The sequence below is a fragment of the Protomyctophum parallelum genome, assembly GCF_964188405.1.
Source record: "Protomyctophum parallelum genome assembly, chromosome: 1".
NCBI classification, from domain to species: domain Eukaryota; kingdom Metazoa; phylum Chordata; class Actinopteri; order Myctophiformes; family Myctophidae; genus Protomyctophum; species Protomyctophum parallelum.
This window is the reverse complement of record NC_139697.1, coordinates 6,758,004-6,774,509: the sequence shown is the minus strand read 5'-3', so window position 1 is coordinate 6,774,509 and position 16,506 is coordinate 6,758,004. Positions and strand designations below refer to the sequence as shown.

Genomic DNA, 16,506 nt, shown 5'->3' with positions numbered 1-16,506 from the left:
GGCTTAACGTATAGTGAAGATCTCTCACCTGTACCAGCATGTAACAGACCTCCAACAGGCCTAACGTTTAGTGAAGATCTCTCACCTGTACCAGCATGTAACAGACCTCCAACAGGCCTCTCTGCGCTGCAGCATGGAGAGCAGAGCGTCTGTTCTGGGAGTCAGGTTGGTAGGTGGCATCTATGCCTTCCACTGGAACACAACATTTCAACCCATCAAAACCTGAGGCCGGATCTACAAATAGTGCTTAAAAAGTACTAAGCAATTCTGTTAACCCATTAAGACCTGAGGTCACGATTCTACTAACTTCTAATATCCTAACAGTTCTCTGAAAAACCTACATTTCTATGTCAGTGGTTCTCAAAGCTTTTCATGTCAAGGACCCCCAAAATTATATGTATATATGCCGACCCCTATCTAAAGACATTTTGTTCCAGGGACCTCCCAGAAGCTAAGATTCGCCTAAAAACGTACGCTGTGAAAGAATATTATATTCAAAGAATGAGCTTGTATATCTGCTATTTTTCAATGGCTAAAGTTTAAAATAATGGTTAAAGTAGTTCAAAGCTAAGGTGACACAGATGCGTTCCAGGTCTTACTGGGTTTAAGGTATAGTCGGTGTAAGTGAATACGCATAGCTACGTATGATTAAATATGAGAAAATGTATACAATAAAGTTGATGTAAAACTCACTCAGCATGAGCAGAACTCTCTGAACCTCGCCTTGCTTAGCAGCAGGGTAGAGCTGGCGAGGATGGAACCTTAATTTCTTTCTCCTGAATAATTGTAAAAAATGAGGGGGAATGAATGGGTGTTCTTACATTCTCAAATAATGACAGCTAAATTGTCCAGCTAAATTGTATTGGCTGATCAGCGGATCAGCCAATACACATTAAAACTTTTACCACAAACAATATCTAACACCTCAGCTTTATTCCGTTTGATGAAATCAGGTTAGATCAGGATTCTAGTTTGAGGGCAGACTTTCTTCCAGAGTTCGACACAGGCACTGTGGATTTAACCGGCAAACATAATTAAATCCCACTGCCCCTGTATTTAGAGAACCACGTATGTAGACAGTACAGGGTGAGGAACAAAAAATAGAAATGGCGATACCAAATGCGATAAAAGCCAGTGTTCTTGTTCTGTTCTCACCTTTTTTGTTCCGTTAAAATCGACTATAGATTCCACTGCTGCATTGTCAAAATTCCAAACCAATCAATCACACTGCCAATAAACATGCCATCAAACTAGAGGCCTCAGTTACCATTCTGCCAATATAATTCCAACTCAAAACCCCCACCTCTCGCTGTCCTGTGTGAGAATGGCTTTCTGTAGCGCTGCCCTGCTGGGTCCTAGAGGAAGTGCACTTGGGCAGATGTGTTTCCCGTTGGGCAGACACAGGGAGGGCCCCACGCTGTCCACTCCCTCCTCCGCTGAGGGGACGGTGGCCCCCAGGGGCCCCGCCGAGGCCACAGGCTGGGTCTGCTGTTGCTGCTCCGCTTCTCTAATCACTACGCCATGACTGCGCATACGTGCACTGATAGAGGGAAAAATGTGTTTAGGAGTAACAGGTAAGGTAAACTTACCTAACAATCACTGTCTCCATCCCCCTTTCATCTCTCATTGACCCCCTCTCTTACAATCATACTTAATCTGTAATGCAATTGCTTACACCTTGTGCAGCATTCAAAGTACCGTAAGCTACATTCAGAGCTGAAATGTGCTGACATGGAAGGGATTATGCAGGTACGGTACATGTACATTTTCTATTGAACTTCAAGTCAACTAATTACATGTTTGCATCAGAAAGAGATCATCTCATACAATACAACGAATCAACCCATAAGCAAACGCAATCCAACACTTGCAGCACTAGCAGCGAAACAACACATAATGCAACGGAAACTACAAATGAACTGACTTTTGAAAGCAAATTGACTTTCCTCAGAGAGGTACACATTTGATACACCTAATAGAGCATTCTGGGGGATTTCTCTATCCGCTTTCTTTACCTGACAGGACCCTCTGGCCTCTTTCCATTCTTCATCCCTCCCGTGGAGGCAGTGAGGGAGGGTGTCAAGTTCAACGGGACGGGGGGAGGAAGGGAAGGAGTGGTGGTGGAGGAGGCCGTCATGGTGATGACCATAGCGATGGAGGGGATGGTGACCTCCTGCGCCTCGGAGGCGTCCTCGCCACAGTGGGGGCAGAAGAGCATGCCGCCGCCGTTCGCTCTGCTGCGGCTGCCGCCCAGCACAGTCACGCAGCCGCGGTGGAAGCGGTGAGCGATGCGCTGGTCAGGGCAACACTCCAGGAAGGTGCCCTGAATGAAGGGTGGGAGGAAATGAGGATGAGACGGAGAGAGAGAGAAAGGACGTGTGAGTAAAGTCAACATGCTGCGTAGTCAAAATAGTGAAAAGGAAATGGCCAGCTATGCAATATAGACACGCATCAAGTATATTTGAATGTTCAGCCACACCATGGAAGTCTTTACATTTTAATGACTAAATGATATGGCGTAAAAATGGCTTTACTGCAAGGCAGAAGAATCCACATCCAGGGCAGCAGTGGTGTTTGACCATGTGCGAACGATGGTTGTCACAGAGCAGCATGAGCGGAACACGACTGGACGGCCGCATGGTCTCCCCTTTCACGGTCGAGTGGGTACAACCTCTCAGCTGGGAAGAAACAACGCAGAAGAAAATGATGGTGAGACGGGTGGCTTCAATTGGCGTTCAATTAATAGAAACACTAGAACACATTACTTGCATGTAGGGCTGGGTGCAATAACCGCAATACCGCGGTATTGAGTTCATAACCGTGATTTTTTGAGCGGTGGCTCCGCTCCATTACGCAGCTATGTGTTTCCCTATGTCTGTCCCTGTGTCCCTGTGACCCTGTGTCCGTCCGAGCATGGAAAGGTGGTTGCACACTGGTGTCCAGTGTGCAACCACCTTTACTGTCACTTCTCGGCCGTTTCAGACATGGTACAGTTGCACCACTCACTTCAAACAGGTGTGATTTTACTTTATTTTATCGGTGGCGGTGCCAATTGCCTAAGCTGTAATCCTGAGCGGTGGGCGCTACTCTTCCTCTGCCAACCTGAGGAAAGCCCCAAACCGAGCTCATGCTTCCTTCAATGCATGAGGAGTGAGCAGGCCACTTACTCGGCCACCGTTCCCCTTACATTATTATTTTGAGAAAAATAAATAATTCAAAACAACTTTTTTTTGAGGTGTCGCTCAATACCGCAAACAGTGATTAATTACGGCATTACAAAACATTTATACCGCCCCAGCTCTACTTGCATGTTATTAGGATTCAAACAGGAATGTATATATACGGTATAACCTCACAATCCAGTACAATACCACAACACTGACACACCTCTCCATTGATGCTCTCAGTGGCCATGCATTGCCTGCTGATGTGTTGACCGGTGCCGTCGACGCGGGGCGCCTCCATTCTGCAGCTGCACAGAGGCAGCTCCTCTAGCCGGTCCGTCTCCCCTACATCACTTCCTTCTACAAAACACACAGACGACTAGATTAGATCCAACTCCAGTCAAACACCTCATTACATTATCAAAGAATACTAATTGCATATAGTTTGAGGGTATACAAAATGCTAAAGCCATAAATAACCACCACCCACACAATAAAAAAACATTTAAGCTGAGGATTTGCTGTTTTGAGTGTAAATCGTTTTTCTTCCTTTTCAGGAACAGAGCAGGAATTACGGGGAGAGAGAAGGGGAGTGGAGATAGTGAAACAAAAACATAGGATTGATTGATGCTTCACTGCCTCACGTAGCAAGTCTGAATGACTTCTGTTCACATTTATTATTTCATTTCCATTTCTGCTAAGCAGCAAGCTATACATGTTTAGATGATTTCGATTTATATTAGGATAAATGTGCGCGACTGTAAAGACGAAACAGAACTGGGAGGAGGCTTCACTTCTGCTTCATATTTTACTCATGATCAGAGCTTCTGTGCTCCAGACTGTATGAAGGAAGCATTTGAAAATTGGGAGAGGCAGCAGTCTGGCCACGCGAGACTAGTCCTGAAGCAATATGACTTGTAGCCTTTTGCTTTGTCGCCGCTAGGTTGAACGCAGCAATGCAAACACCTACCGTGGTTAGGAGAGAGTGTGAGACTGTCTGCAGCAGCGATGTCCAGAGCACCCAACGGGATCTCTGTGTACTCACTGGGCCTTCCTGAGGCAGCAGCCGTTTCTGTTAATTCTACAGTCCAAAACATAGTATCCCAAATTAAACTGAATACAATGCAGCCTCAGAATTCACTGAATTACAAAATCTAATTTATATCATCCCACAATTTCACAATAACAATGTCAAAGGGTCTGGGCATTGTGGATTGAAATGCAATTATGTTCAAAGCTGCAGAAGTTATAGTGATATCATATAGCCAAAAAAGCTGTATAACTCAATGGCCTGTTAAGCATCCAAAAACATAATATTTATACCTACATATACATACTGTATCTTTATCCATAATATGGATGGATATATATTATATAGTATGTATTGTAAATCATAAAAAATGCTATGCAGAGCTATTCAATTGTCTACCGTAGTTGCTTTTGTGTTACCTCAACCACCACCAAACAATCCATGACCTAAACATGTGAAATATCTGAGATTTAGAGTACATGCATTTAAAATGGTGTGACGTTAACATGTCTTGTTTCAAGTCATTAGTGGCAATTCTCAAGTCACGACTTAAGTATTTTTCTTTTCTAATCACATTGTAATTTCTTAGTTGATTATATGTAACTGAAATCAATACCGGTATGTTTTCTAAGTCTTATTTTAATCAGGCTTATTGGCAAGCATCGTCCCCGTTACACCGTAACCGTGTTGTCTGTATTTGTTCAAACACGAAGACAGCAAAAGAAGAGCCAACTAGCCAAGCAAATCCCTAATAGATTGTAGGACATTTTCTCTACTTCACGGCTTGATTAAGATTTGCTCTCCATACCACTGACAAAGTACACAGTTTAACTTGAACGATTACAAATATTAATTATAAATATTTCCTAGAACTGTGACTTGAGTGTACCATATTTCTGTTGCCTCACTCACCACCAATGGTCTCCACCCTATCGACTGCGTCTCTCTCATTGTCCCGTTTCTGTGTCCCCGGCAACTCGCTGGTCCCAATTTTACCTTGGCCCTGGCTCTGTGCATCAGTCCTCTGCAAAGGAGATTGGTTGGTTTAAACCCAATAAAGCTTTATGCAGAAAAAACTCTCTCAAAGACCTGTTTCCCCTTTTAATTAGTTGTAATTTGTAAATAAACTGCTGGGAAACAATAAGTAACCCCATGAAACCGCTCTTTTCCCAACAGATTTATGCAAAACTATTAATACTCATGTCAACATTAACGACTGGTCTATTAATTAATAATAATATTAATTAAATGAGTGTCCAAAGCTAGTTATTGCACTAAGTAACCACATGGTCTTTGTGAGTCCTGCGGACCCAAGTTAAAATCTGTCCAGAGCACATTGTCCCACAACTGCTGTTCATCATAGCGATAACCACTCAGACACCCTATATATACAGTACTTAGTAGACTGGGGTCCCCCAGGGGTCTGTATTTGACCACCTCTTGTAATTTGTAAGTGATCACATCGGATTTGTGTATTCACACATCGTCAACCTAACCTATCTGCATTGGTTGCTGTGGTAATTCATTATGTAAGAATGTAGTGAATAAGTCCTCATACAAAACAGTACAAAAAACAACAGAACGGCGACCGAAGGAAGAATGGACATATCTCGCCCAAGCTCACAAAACGCATGGTAACTTGTTGACTTTGTAGATCGCTATCTTCACCACCAGACTGTTCGCCCATTCACAAAAACTACATATAATATCCCGGTGCAGACCAACGCAGTGTCCCTTTAAGACACTGCAGCTATGATACTGCCATTCATTAAGGCACCAAAGAACTGAGAGAACTCACCACAGCTTCCATGTTCATAGACTCCTCTGTCTCTTTAGCATGCAGCCTTGCTTCAACCCCACCATCTTCAGGCTGTACATTTTTAAACAAAGAAGAGATGCAGCTATAGTTGACTTATGTACCACCAACGTAATAAATAGTTGCTTTCACAAAACAATCAGCATTTGCGTTAATTTGCACAAGTGCACCAGTGCTTTTCTATTGCATATGATTGATAATGGTCAATTAAAGGAGAGTAAACCAATCAAAGCTTATGACCTTGAGAGCTGAATCTCTAACGTGAGAACTGAAGATCTGACATTGTTCAGCTGTCTCCTCCTCCAAGTTCCCCTGCCAACTATTGCTCTTCACTGGCGTTGCCTTGGTAATAGGTACCACCTCCTTGCAGAAAATACTTTCTGCCTGGGGTTTGTAATAAATCACAAACAAGAAGCAAATGTACTCATGATCTCAGATGGAACAGGAGATTGATAGTTATTAATAATAAAATGTACCACAAGTACACAAAATGTATCAGTATCGTGCCAGAGATCACTTTGCTGGTACTGTATATGCATCTCTTACAACACCACTCAATCTTGTTTTGAAATTAAACTACGGTAATCATTGAGTTGACTGAGTTGTGTCACTGGCACTATTCCCAATCATTACCAAGGTAACATTACCTTCAGTGCTGAAACTTTCTCTTTTTTCTCGGGACCGCTGTCAGATAACAGGCCCAGTTTTCGCCTTTTCGCTGCTGTTAGGAAAACAGAGAACATAATAAACTCAACGATACAATATAAGGTATACCAAATAGGGATGTATGTGCCTATTATGTTATGTACAACCACACAAACATTACACCTTTAAATATTACAATTACATTCATGTATATTAGATTTAGCCACTCGCCTGTTTCACTGTCCGAGGAAAGGCATGCAGAAGGCCCCGACGGAATGACGGGTACAATCGCCGGTGTTGCTTCAATCCGACTTATCTGTAAGTCATAAACAACAAAAATAAATCTACAAAACTTTTCAGCCATGGGGAGAAAGTGTCAGGTTAATTAGTTCAATACATTTGTAGATTAATTGCATTTTCAAAATGTCCTAGAATGATGCAAACATGAATAGCACAAAGTCATATCATGTGTTAATTAACAGTTACAAAGCATTGTCAATTGTCATAAACACATGCAGCATAAACACTGGCTGTGTTCACACAGTATGTTTTTTTTATCCGACAGTGGCCGTCTGTCATGATGCATCTATGGTAAAGACGCACAGGTCTGGTGTGCCCCTCCTTCCCAGCGCCTGAGCATCGCGTTGCAGCACTCTCTGTGCCCATCGCTTTGCTGCCGGAGCAGCATGTGTGCTTCATGCAGTCAATAGTTCAAGTTTTGGAGGAGTGTCTGGCATTTCATCCTCCTGATTTTGTCTGACAACCCGGTAATTTACAAGCCGATCTTGAATCGTTACCACGGCCATGAAAAAGTTGTTTCAGCGAAGGTATTTGTGCTAATAACGCAGATGACGACAGGACGTTTGAGCACAGCAACGGTTGATAGGTTTGAATGTTGCGGCCTTAAAATGAACGTTATAGTATGTGACATGATATCCACAGTGCTCCTTCTCTCAATAAAAGGTGCTTTCTGTGGACACAGACATTTACAAAAACCACTGATGTGATCATCAAGCTATTTTTACTCCAAAATATGGATGCATTTTCATGTGGTTAAACTAGTGGAGAAGACAGCACTGGCAGTGGCACACAACTAATTACTGCCCCTTTGTTAATTGAAGATATGATCTGCTGAGAATCTAGAACGGGCTTACCTGCATTGGGGGTGGTCTATTCATGGTCTTACGGGCCCGGTGGATCTTATGTGGGGGAGTGGAGGTGGATGAACCTGAAGAAGAGGAGAGAGGTGCAGGTGGCAACTGTAATTTGCTGCTACCGGGACCAGACACGCTCATCTTGGCTCGGACAGGGGACAACGCTGAGGAAGTGGATGGAGAGGACAGCAAAGAGGACGATGTAGATGGAAAGGATGGAAGGGGCTTTGCTGTGTGTCCTGTAAGAAGGGGACAGAAGAGATTCAAGAGGACTGTGGATTACATAAAATAAGTTAAGTTCACAAAGCAAACACTGTCCAAACAAGCAAATAATCACATGTGCTGCACAGAAAAACACATTTAAAATAGAAACAGAGTCTGCACACTGGTTCATGCTTCCATAGTCCATAGTTTATATGATTAACATCAAATGAGGATGAGGATTTCCAGGATACACCCTCTTAGGCCACACTCACACATTTGTGTGCAGCATGCATCCGCCCCATACACCACCCCCAAACTATTAATGGGAGGGGGAGAGGGGGGAAATTAATGGGTGTGTATGGGGCAGACGCATGCTTAGACATCCTTAGACAGCAGAGCAGACACTCAAAACATCACCTGCACTCAAATAAATGCACTGTGGCAAGATGATCCACTGTGGCAAGATGACACGACTACATGATGAGACTATGGGATTGAAGATAGCCAAACATACAGCCACACAATGTCCATTCTGTAAGGAGTATGGACTGAAATATCACCTGCAACGGCTTTGCCTGGTGGTGGGTCAGCAGGAGACAGCCGTTTCTCACCCTCCCCTCCTGCTTTGACAGCATCTTTACCGGGCTGCTGAAACAGCGACCGCGACGCGAGCCCGCCCATGTGACGATGTGTCTCCTTGGTAACTGTATTGGGGTAACCTGAAATACGTAGAATATAATGTACATCCACAGCTCATTGAAAGGTAATTGTGTTGATGTGCAAACTAAATACACAGGAACATACATGAATGGTTTTCCAACCAGCCACCATATCTCTTCTCTACTCGTCAGTCAACTGAGGATATGCCGTTCATGTGTCAAATGTTGAGTTAGCTATAGGAGACAGCGGGAACTCGCGCTAATCGGTGTTGCGGTTAAGTATTTGTAATCTTTTTTAGAAATGTTGCTTCGCTGAACTTCTCTCTCCTCCTTGTACCGCCTCCCGAGCGACGACTGGCTAGCTGCGCGTCCTAGTTACTGCCTCTGATTGGCCGACATGCAGGATGTTTTTAATGCTGTCGTGTCTTGGGGTGAAGTGAGGAAGAGAGAATTTCAGAGAAGCCACAACTTCAAATAACGGCAACTCCGATTAGTGCCTTTTCGCACACGTTCCTGGCCCCGCTGTCTCCTATAGCTGTTGTGTTGTATGCATCTTTGAAACATCTCATCAACGCTCAAGCGACCGCGCGGGTCTCCGTGAAATTCGTGAACAGAACAGTAGGTAAAGCTCCTATGGAGACTAGAGTGGAATAACCTACGAGGGACCCTAGGTACCAAAATTCAGAAAAGGTAGCCGAGGGTCCCGAAAGGGGCTAACATACACATACATACCTTCCTTCACTTTTCCTGGACTGGCTATCAGCTCTGCCTGAAATTCCAATGAATTTCCATCAGGAGGCTCCTTATGAGATGAAACAAGCATGCATCAGGCAGGAATGGTATCCAACAAAGAAGCTATCAACAATAAAACCTCAGCGTTAATGATTTAATGTATTCATTTGTACAAATGTAACTAACTGCATGGGCTTGCATTGCCATTTTTATCTCAGACAGAGTTAATTAAATACTTCCAAGTGTTGTTTCAATCCCTGTCCATGCAAGAAAAAACACAGCTACAACTGCAAATCTGTCTTTTTTGGTTGTTTTGCCATGTAGCTCATGTCCATAGCTCTAAGAGGCACTAGAGATATGAACCAGAACTAGCACTGTTTACAAGCATGCTTCTGCACAGAATAGTTGCGGGGGGTAAAGAAAAACCATGTCCTTTTGTTCACCATTGATTCAACACATCTTTACGTTAAAGAGGCTAGCGGTTGTAGCATACGGTAGCTTCGCTTCCGAGCTAGAAGATTCAAATCGCCAACGACTACAACAGAATACAACGTCCACGTGTTTCGCAATCTGCCACAGAGACTGCCATCCGCTTGCCGTGTTGATGTTGTGATATTAAGGCCGGGGGTGGTGGTTATTATTATCCACAAATGTACTTTACATTCCAATATAAAGATGCATAAGAGAGCTACCTTGGTCGTTGTCTCGGATGCCGACATGTTTCTCCAATGAGCGAGCGTCGGCGTAATGACACGTGATCAACGTGCGTGGTTTGGTTTTTTGCTGGGCCCCGCCCCCCTTTGATCGTGAAACCGCAGATCAGAAGGTCCTGGTCCTGGTCCTTTATTAATTTATAAAATATAACTCTATTCCGGTGGGTGTCAACCCTTTTCATGTCAAGGTCCGTTATTTATTCAGCATTTGATCCACGGATCCAGGGCCGTGCTTAGCTGTAGGCAAGGCAATATAGGCAAAGAGTCTGCCCAATGTATGATGTTTTATATAAACAGCTAGCTTTCAGATTATTTTGGGCCCCTAAAAAAATCCAACATACTTTAGCAGGGCATCAAGAGTCTGTCAAGGGGCCCCATATGAGGTGTCCTCATTAAAATATATATATATATAAATATATATATATATATATATATATATATATATATATATATATATATATATGTATATATATATATATATATATATATATATATATATACATACATACAGTTTTCAGATTATTTTGGAGTTTAAGCGTTTTTCAAACTGCTCAAAATGGTGGAAAATCGGAGGGCGGAGCTTACTGGTCAAAGTGACAGATGTGTCCCCCATGAGTCAAGGGCAAGGCACATAAGTGCCATGGCTTTTGGCCAAACGAGGCATGAGTTATGCCTGTTCAAAGGTTTCATTTTAACATTTCAAACGATTGCTATAGTATAGCCCACTAGCCAAGCTGTGGGGTGGGGGTAGGGAACTGTGACGACAGTGACGGACATTGGGCATTTGTTTGTTTAACTATATGTAATGTGTTTTATTTTCGTTTTATTTTTCGTTTTGTTATTATTTATTTATTTTTGTTCTGTATTTATTATTGTCAAAACATTTCGTGATAAGATTTTGTTTGTATTTGTGCTGCCATGGGGATGTGGGGGGAAAAATATATGTCAATTGTTTTGAAAATACTTTTTTGTACTGTAAAGAAAATGAATAAACATATGTTTAAAAAAAAAAAAGTATAGCCCACTAGCCTGGTGGGGCCAGACTCATAGCGTGGATTCACTGACATTTCCTTCCCACATAAGCGTCAGTGAATCCATGCTAATAATAGCCCCCCCTTTTGCTAATTGGAGTAAGACTGGTTCAGCGCTATTTGGCATGACCCTCTAACTGCGCATACTGTAAAATTTCATAAACATGTGACTGCATGTATCTATATTAGGGGCAGAAGAACATTGTTGTCCTAAATATTTAATTTGAGGTTTTAAGTGATTCAGCATGAAGACTAAAGCATTCTAATTACATTTACGGAAGCTTTGATCCTTGATAAGTCAACCTCGGAGCTGACGCAAGCAGTGCTGTCATGGTGTTTTTTTTTACTGGTACCACAGCGTTTTAATGACGCCACATGCACGCACGTGCATGTGCACATCACAGAACACAGAACAGCTGATATAGCCTAAGCCTATTGTTAAATAGTGTATGAGAGTTTCAGACACAAACACAAAAGTAGATTTAGAATAGTCAGACAAACATCTTTACTGCACACTAGCAAAACAAAAAAGTTAGCTTTGGACAAATTAATCTGTTCTGGAGGAGGCATTGTGTAACCACACAGCAGCAGTAGCCTACTGGAGCCATAGCCTACTGTCGCAAGTGTGCATGCTTACCGTGCGCTCAGGTATAAACAGTTAAAGCTGTCCAGCTGTCCTGTTGTTATGCAAAGTAGTAGGCACGGTACTTGACACAGCGTGAAAATAGGGAGGGGGGTATGGAGTTAGAACAGTCTCAAAAGGTTCACAGTAAATAACACAGATTTGTAACTCACAAGTTCAGATTTGCAACTCACGTGAGTGAATTTGTGTTTCACATTTGTGTTTTGTATCCACAAGTTCAGATTTGTGTTTTGTATCCGTGTTTCGTATCTGTGTTTCGCATCTGTGTTTTGTATTTGTGTTTTGTATTTGTGTTTTGTATTTGTGTTTTGTATCTGTAATTCGCATCTGTGTTTTGTATCTGTGTTTCGCATCTGTGTTTTGTATTTGCGTTTTGTATCTGTAATTTGCATCTGTGTTTTGTATCCGTGTTTCGCATCTGTGTTTTAAACACAAATAAAAAACACAGATGTGAAACACGGATACAAAACACAGATGCAGATTACAGATACAAAACACAAATACAAAACACAAATACAAAACACAAATACAAAACACAGATGCGAAACACGGATACAAAACACAAATCTGAACTTGTGGATACAAAACACAAATGTGAACCTGTGAGTTCACTCACGTGAGTTGCAAATCTGAACTTGTGAGTTACAAATCTGTGAGACTTTTGAGACTGTTTTTGAGACTCTTCTGACGTTGGGCGTTAACGAACGTCATCATTGGCTGAGGGAATCTGTCAATCATTCTGATTGACAGATTCCTCTGCCAATCAGATCGGTCCGCCTTCAGCCAATCCTATGGCTCCTTACATTGTAAGGGGGGGGGGGGGCTCCTTTTGCAAGACCCCCCAGTAACTCTGTCATTTCTCAACCGTTTTGGACGGGGGTGGGCTCGTTGGAATCATGTCGACCCCCTGGGGGTGTCTTTGGGGGTCTCAAAGATCGGGGACCCCCAGGGACCCCCTGGGACCCCCCGGGACCCCCAAATGGTAACTGTCATTTCTCAACCGTTTTGAACATGGGTGGGCTCATTTGAATTGTGTCGCCCCCCCTGGGGGCGTCTTTGGGGGTCTCAAGGTTCGGGACCCCCAGGGACCCCCCGGGACCCCCAAATGGTAACTGTCATTTCTCAACCGTTTTGAACATGGGTGGGCTCATTTGAATTGTGTCGCCCCCCCTGGGGGCGTCTTTGGGGGTCTCAAGGTTCGGGACCCCCAGGGACCCCCCGGGACCCCCAAATGGTAACTGTCATTTCTCAACCGTTTTGAACGGGGGTGGGCTCATTTGAATTGTGTCGCCCCCCTGGGGGCGTCTTTGGGGGTCTCAAGGTTCGGGGACCCCCAGGGACCCCCGGGACCCCCAAATGGTAACTGTCATTTCTCAACGGTTTTGGATGGGGGTGGGCTCATTTGAATCGTGTCGCCCCCCTGGGGGCGTCTTTGGGGGTCTCAAGGTTCAGGGACCCCCAGGGACCCCCAAATGGTAACTCTGTCATTTCTCTACCGTTTTGAACGGGGGTGGGCTCATTTGAATCGTGTCGCCCCCCTGGGGGCGTCTTTGGGGGTCTCAAGGTTCGGGACCCCCCGGGACCCCCAAATGGTAACTGTCATTTCTCAACCGTTTTGAACGGGGGTGGGCTCATTTGAATTGTGTCGCCCCCCTGGGGGCGTCTTTGGGGGTCTCAAGGTTCGGGGACCCCCAGGGACCCCCAAATGGTAACTGTCATTTCTCAACCGTTTTGGACGGGGGTGGGCTCATTTGAATCCTGTCGCCCCCCTGGGGGCGTCTTTGGGGGTCTCAAGGTTCAGGGACCCCCAGGGACCCCCAAATGGTAACTCTGTCATTTCTCTACCGTTTTGTTAGAGTTGTACTTGAAATGTACTGTAATTCTGCAAACTTAATAAACCAATCAATCAATCATGACTTGAAAAAGAAGTGTGCAAATGCACAGAGACTTTTGTGGCTGGTATATCTGCTGTTAATGGTGTGTTTCGTCTATTTTTGTGTTTACAGTAAAATGTACCTGCTTTGCACTACTGCATGCTTCAATGAGGAATGCTAACAACCGAACCATGCTAGTTAGCTCACACATCGTACGGACTGGTCTAGTTTATTGTAACCACAGTTTACATTAGTGTATGTGTTTATTTCTATTTTTATATAAAAGCAACAAAATACATTTTCGTTGTGGCTTGAGTGTTTATTACACAGTAATTGAGTAATTGCACAGTTTTGTCGGGTAACGGCGAGCCTTGTCAGAGGGAAATAGCTTGGTTAAATGTCCATATCAAGTGATATCTGAAAAGTGTGTGTGAGAGAGAGAGAGCTATAGTAAGAAGAATATGCAGATCAATATAAATGGTTCTCTCTGTCTCCCTCCCATCAATAAAGATCTATCATGAAAATGTCAAGAGTTACCATGTGGGGGTCCCCGAACTTTGAGACCCTCAAAGACACCCCCAGGGGGTCGACATGATTCCAACGAGCCCACCCCCGTCCAAAACGGTTTAGAAATGACAGAGTTACCATTTGGGGGTCCCCAAACCTTGAGACCCCCAAAGACGCCCCCAGGGGGGCGACACGATTCAAATGAGCCCACCCCCGTCCAAAACGGTTGAGAAATGACAGTTACCATTTGGGGGTCCCAGGGGTCCCTGGGGGTCCCCGAACCTTGAGACCCCCAAAGACGCCCCCAGGGGGGCGACACGATTCTAATGAGCCCATCCCCGTCCAAAACGGTTGAGAAATGACAGTTACCATTTGAGGGTCCCGGGGGGTCCCTGGGGGTCCCCGAACCTTGAGACTCCCAAAGACGCCCCCAGGGGGGCGACACAATTCAAATGAGCCCACCCCCGTTCAAAACGGTTGAGAAATGACAGTTACCATTTGGGGGTCCCGGGGGGTCCCTGGGGGTCCCGAACCTTGAGACCCCCAAAGACGCCCCCAGGGGGGGCGACACAATTCAAATGAGCCCACCCATGTTCAAAACGGTTGAGAAATGACAGTTACCATTTGGGGGTCCCGGGGGGTCCCAGGGGGTCCCTGGGGGTCCCCGATCTTTGAGACCCCCAAAGACACCCCCAGGGGGTCGACATGATTCCAACGAGCCCACCCCCGTCCAAAACGGTTGAGAAATGACAGAGTTACTGGGGGGTCTTGCAAAAGGAGCCCCCCCCCCCCCTTACAATGTAAGGAGCCATAGGATTGGCTGAAGGCGGACCGATCTGATTGGCAGAGGAATCTGTCAATCAGAATGATTGACAGATTCCCTCAGCCAATGATGACGTTCGTTAACGCCCAACGTCAGAAGAGTCTCAAAAACAGTCTCAAAAGTCTCACAGATTTGTAACTCACAAGTTCAGATTTGCAACTCACGTGAGTGAACTCACAGGTTCACATTTGTGTTTTGTATCCACAAGTTCAGATTTGTGTTTTGTATCCGTGTTTCGCATCTGTGTTTTGTATTTGTGTTTTGTATTTGTGTTTTGTATCTGTAATCTGCATCTGTGTTTTGTATTTGTGTTTTGTATTTGTGTTTTGTATTTGTGTTTTGTATCTGTAATCTGCATCTGTGTTTTGTATCTGTGTTTTGTATCCGTGTTTCACATCTGTGTTTTTTATTTGTGTTTAAAACACAGATGCGAAACACGGATACAAAACAGATGCAAATTACAGATACAAAACGCAAATACAAAACACAGATGCGAAACACAGTTACAAAACACAGATGCGAATTACAGATACAAAACACAAATACAAAACACAAATACAAAACACAGATGCGAAACACAGATACGAAACACGGATACAAAACACAAATCTGAACTTGTGGATACAAAACACAAATGTGAAACACAAATTCACTCACGTGAGTTGCAAATCTGAACTTGTGAGTTACAAATCTGTGTTATTTACTGTGAACCTTTTGAGACTGTTCTAACTCCATAGGGGGGGACCCAGTAAACCTAGACCTGTACAAGTTGAAGTTGGTGCATCTTGGAAAGTCTTACTTTTAGTAGCAAATTCTGATTTACACTGGCAAATTTAACACTGGCATAAAATAATTGTTCAGACTCAGACTAATTGTTTTCAGTACTTATACAATTGTATAGTACAAAACACTGAAGTCCTGGCTTAAACCATAAACCTATAACGCTAACCCTAAACCCTAAGGTAATCTTCTCCCAATTCCGTCCCTGCGCGTACATGTAAAAAAATGACTGGTACTGCGTTCTACGAACATGACACCACTGGACGCGAGAATCGAGAATGCACGTAGTGTACGCCCAATGTCACGGTAAAAAAAAAGAAAATGATAAATCCCGCATGTAACGTAGAAATGGTCAGAAATCTCGGTACGCTCAAAATATGAGCGTAAATTGCTTGATGAATTGGGCCCAATGACTGTACTTACAGGCAGGGCGGGCTCTGCTTCCTGGGCCTTGAGTTTGAGACCCCGCTGAGTGGATGGAGGGGGCATGGCTGACTCGTCCAGAGTGGTCCTGCTTCCCTCCATCGCTGAAGCCTGCAGGACACTGGGTTCCTCCATGATGGTCTGGTCTGAGGATGGGGAAAAAATTTAATTATGGTAGGATATGTTAGTAAGATATAACTAACACAACCGCAGGTGTTGTATTTCGTATTGGATCTTTCTGCTCTTTATTAGAGATGCTCCGACACAATTAAATTTTGAGTACTCGCCGATACCGAGTATCGATACGA

General features: G+C 43.9%; 1 protein-coding gene across 3 annotated transcripts in view; it reads right to left on the bottom strand.

Moving 5' to 3' along the window:
• ehmt2 (euchromatic histone-lysine N-methyltransferase 2) overlaps positions 1 to 16,506 on the bottom strand; it is a 28,904-nt gene that overhangs the window by 10,612 nt on the left and 1,786 nt on the right. The window contains exons 2-17 of one of the 3 annotated variants that reach the window (XM_083771705.1): positions 16,199 to 16,344; positions 9,405 to 9,474; positions 8,574 to 8,732; positions 7,810 to 8,048; positions 6,887 to 6,971; positions 6,658 to 6,731; positions 6,251 to 6,394; positions 5,993 to 6,064; positions 5,107 to 5,218; positions 4,135 to 4,245; positions 3,388 to 3,524; positions 2,535 to 2,678; positions 2,016 to 2,323; positions 1,304 to 1,540; positions 694 to 776; positions 86 to 192 (exon numbers count right to left, since the gene is read on the bottom strand). In XM_083771705.1, the coding sequence (XP_083627831.1) occupies positions 86 to 192; positions 694 to 776; positions 1,304 to 1,540; positions 2,016 to 2,323; positions 2,535 to 2,678; positions 3,388 to 3,524; positions 4,135 to 4,245; positions 5,107 to 5,218; positions 5,993 to 6,064; positions 6,251 to 6,394; positions 6,658 to 6,731; positions 6,887 to 6,971; positions 7,810 to 8,048; positions 8,574 to 8,732; positions 9,405 to 9,474; positions 16,199 to 16,344 (2,228 nt within the window). Of the gene's footprint in view, positions 1 to 85; positions 193 to 693; positions 777 to 1,303; positions 1,541 to 2,015; positions 2,324 to 2,534; positions 2,679 to 3,387; positions 3,525 to 4,134; positions 4,246 to 5,106; positions 5,219 to 5,992; positions 6,065 to 6,250; positions 6,395 to 6,657; positions 6,732 to 6,886; positions 6,972 to 7,809; positions 8,049 to 8,573; positions 8,733 to 9,404; positions 9,475 to 10,096; positions 10,117 to 16,198; positions 16,345 to 16,506 lie in introns of those variants that run through there. The other 2 variants (XM_083771707.1, XM_083771706.1) reach the window with 2 other exon arrangements.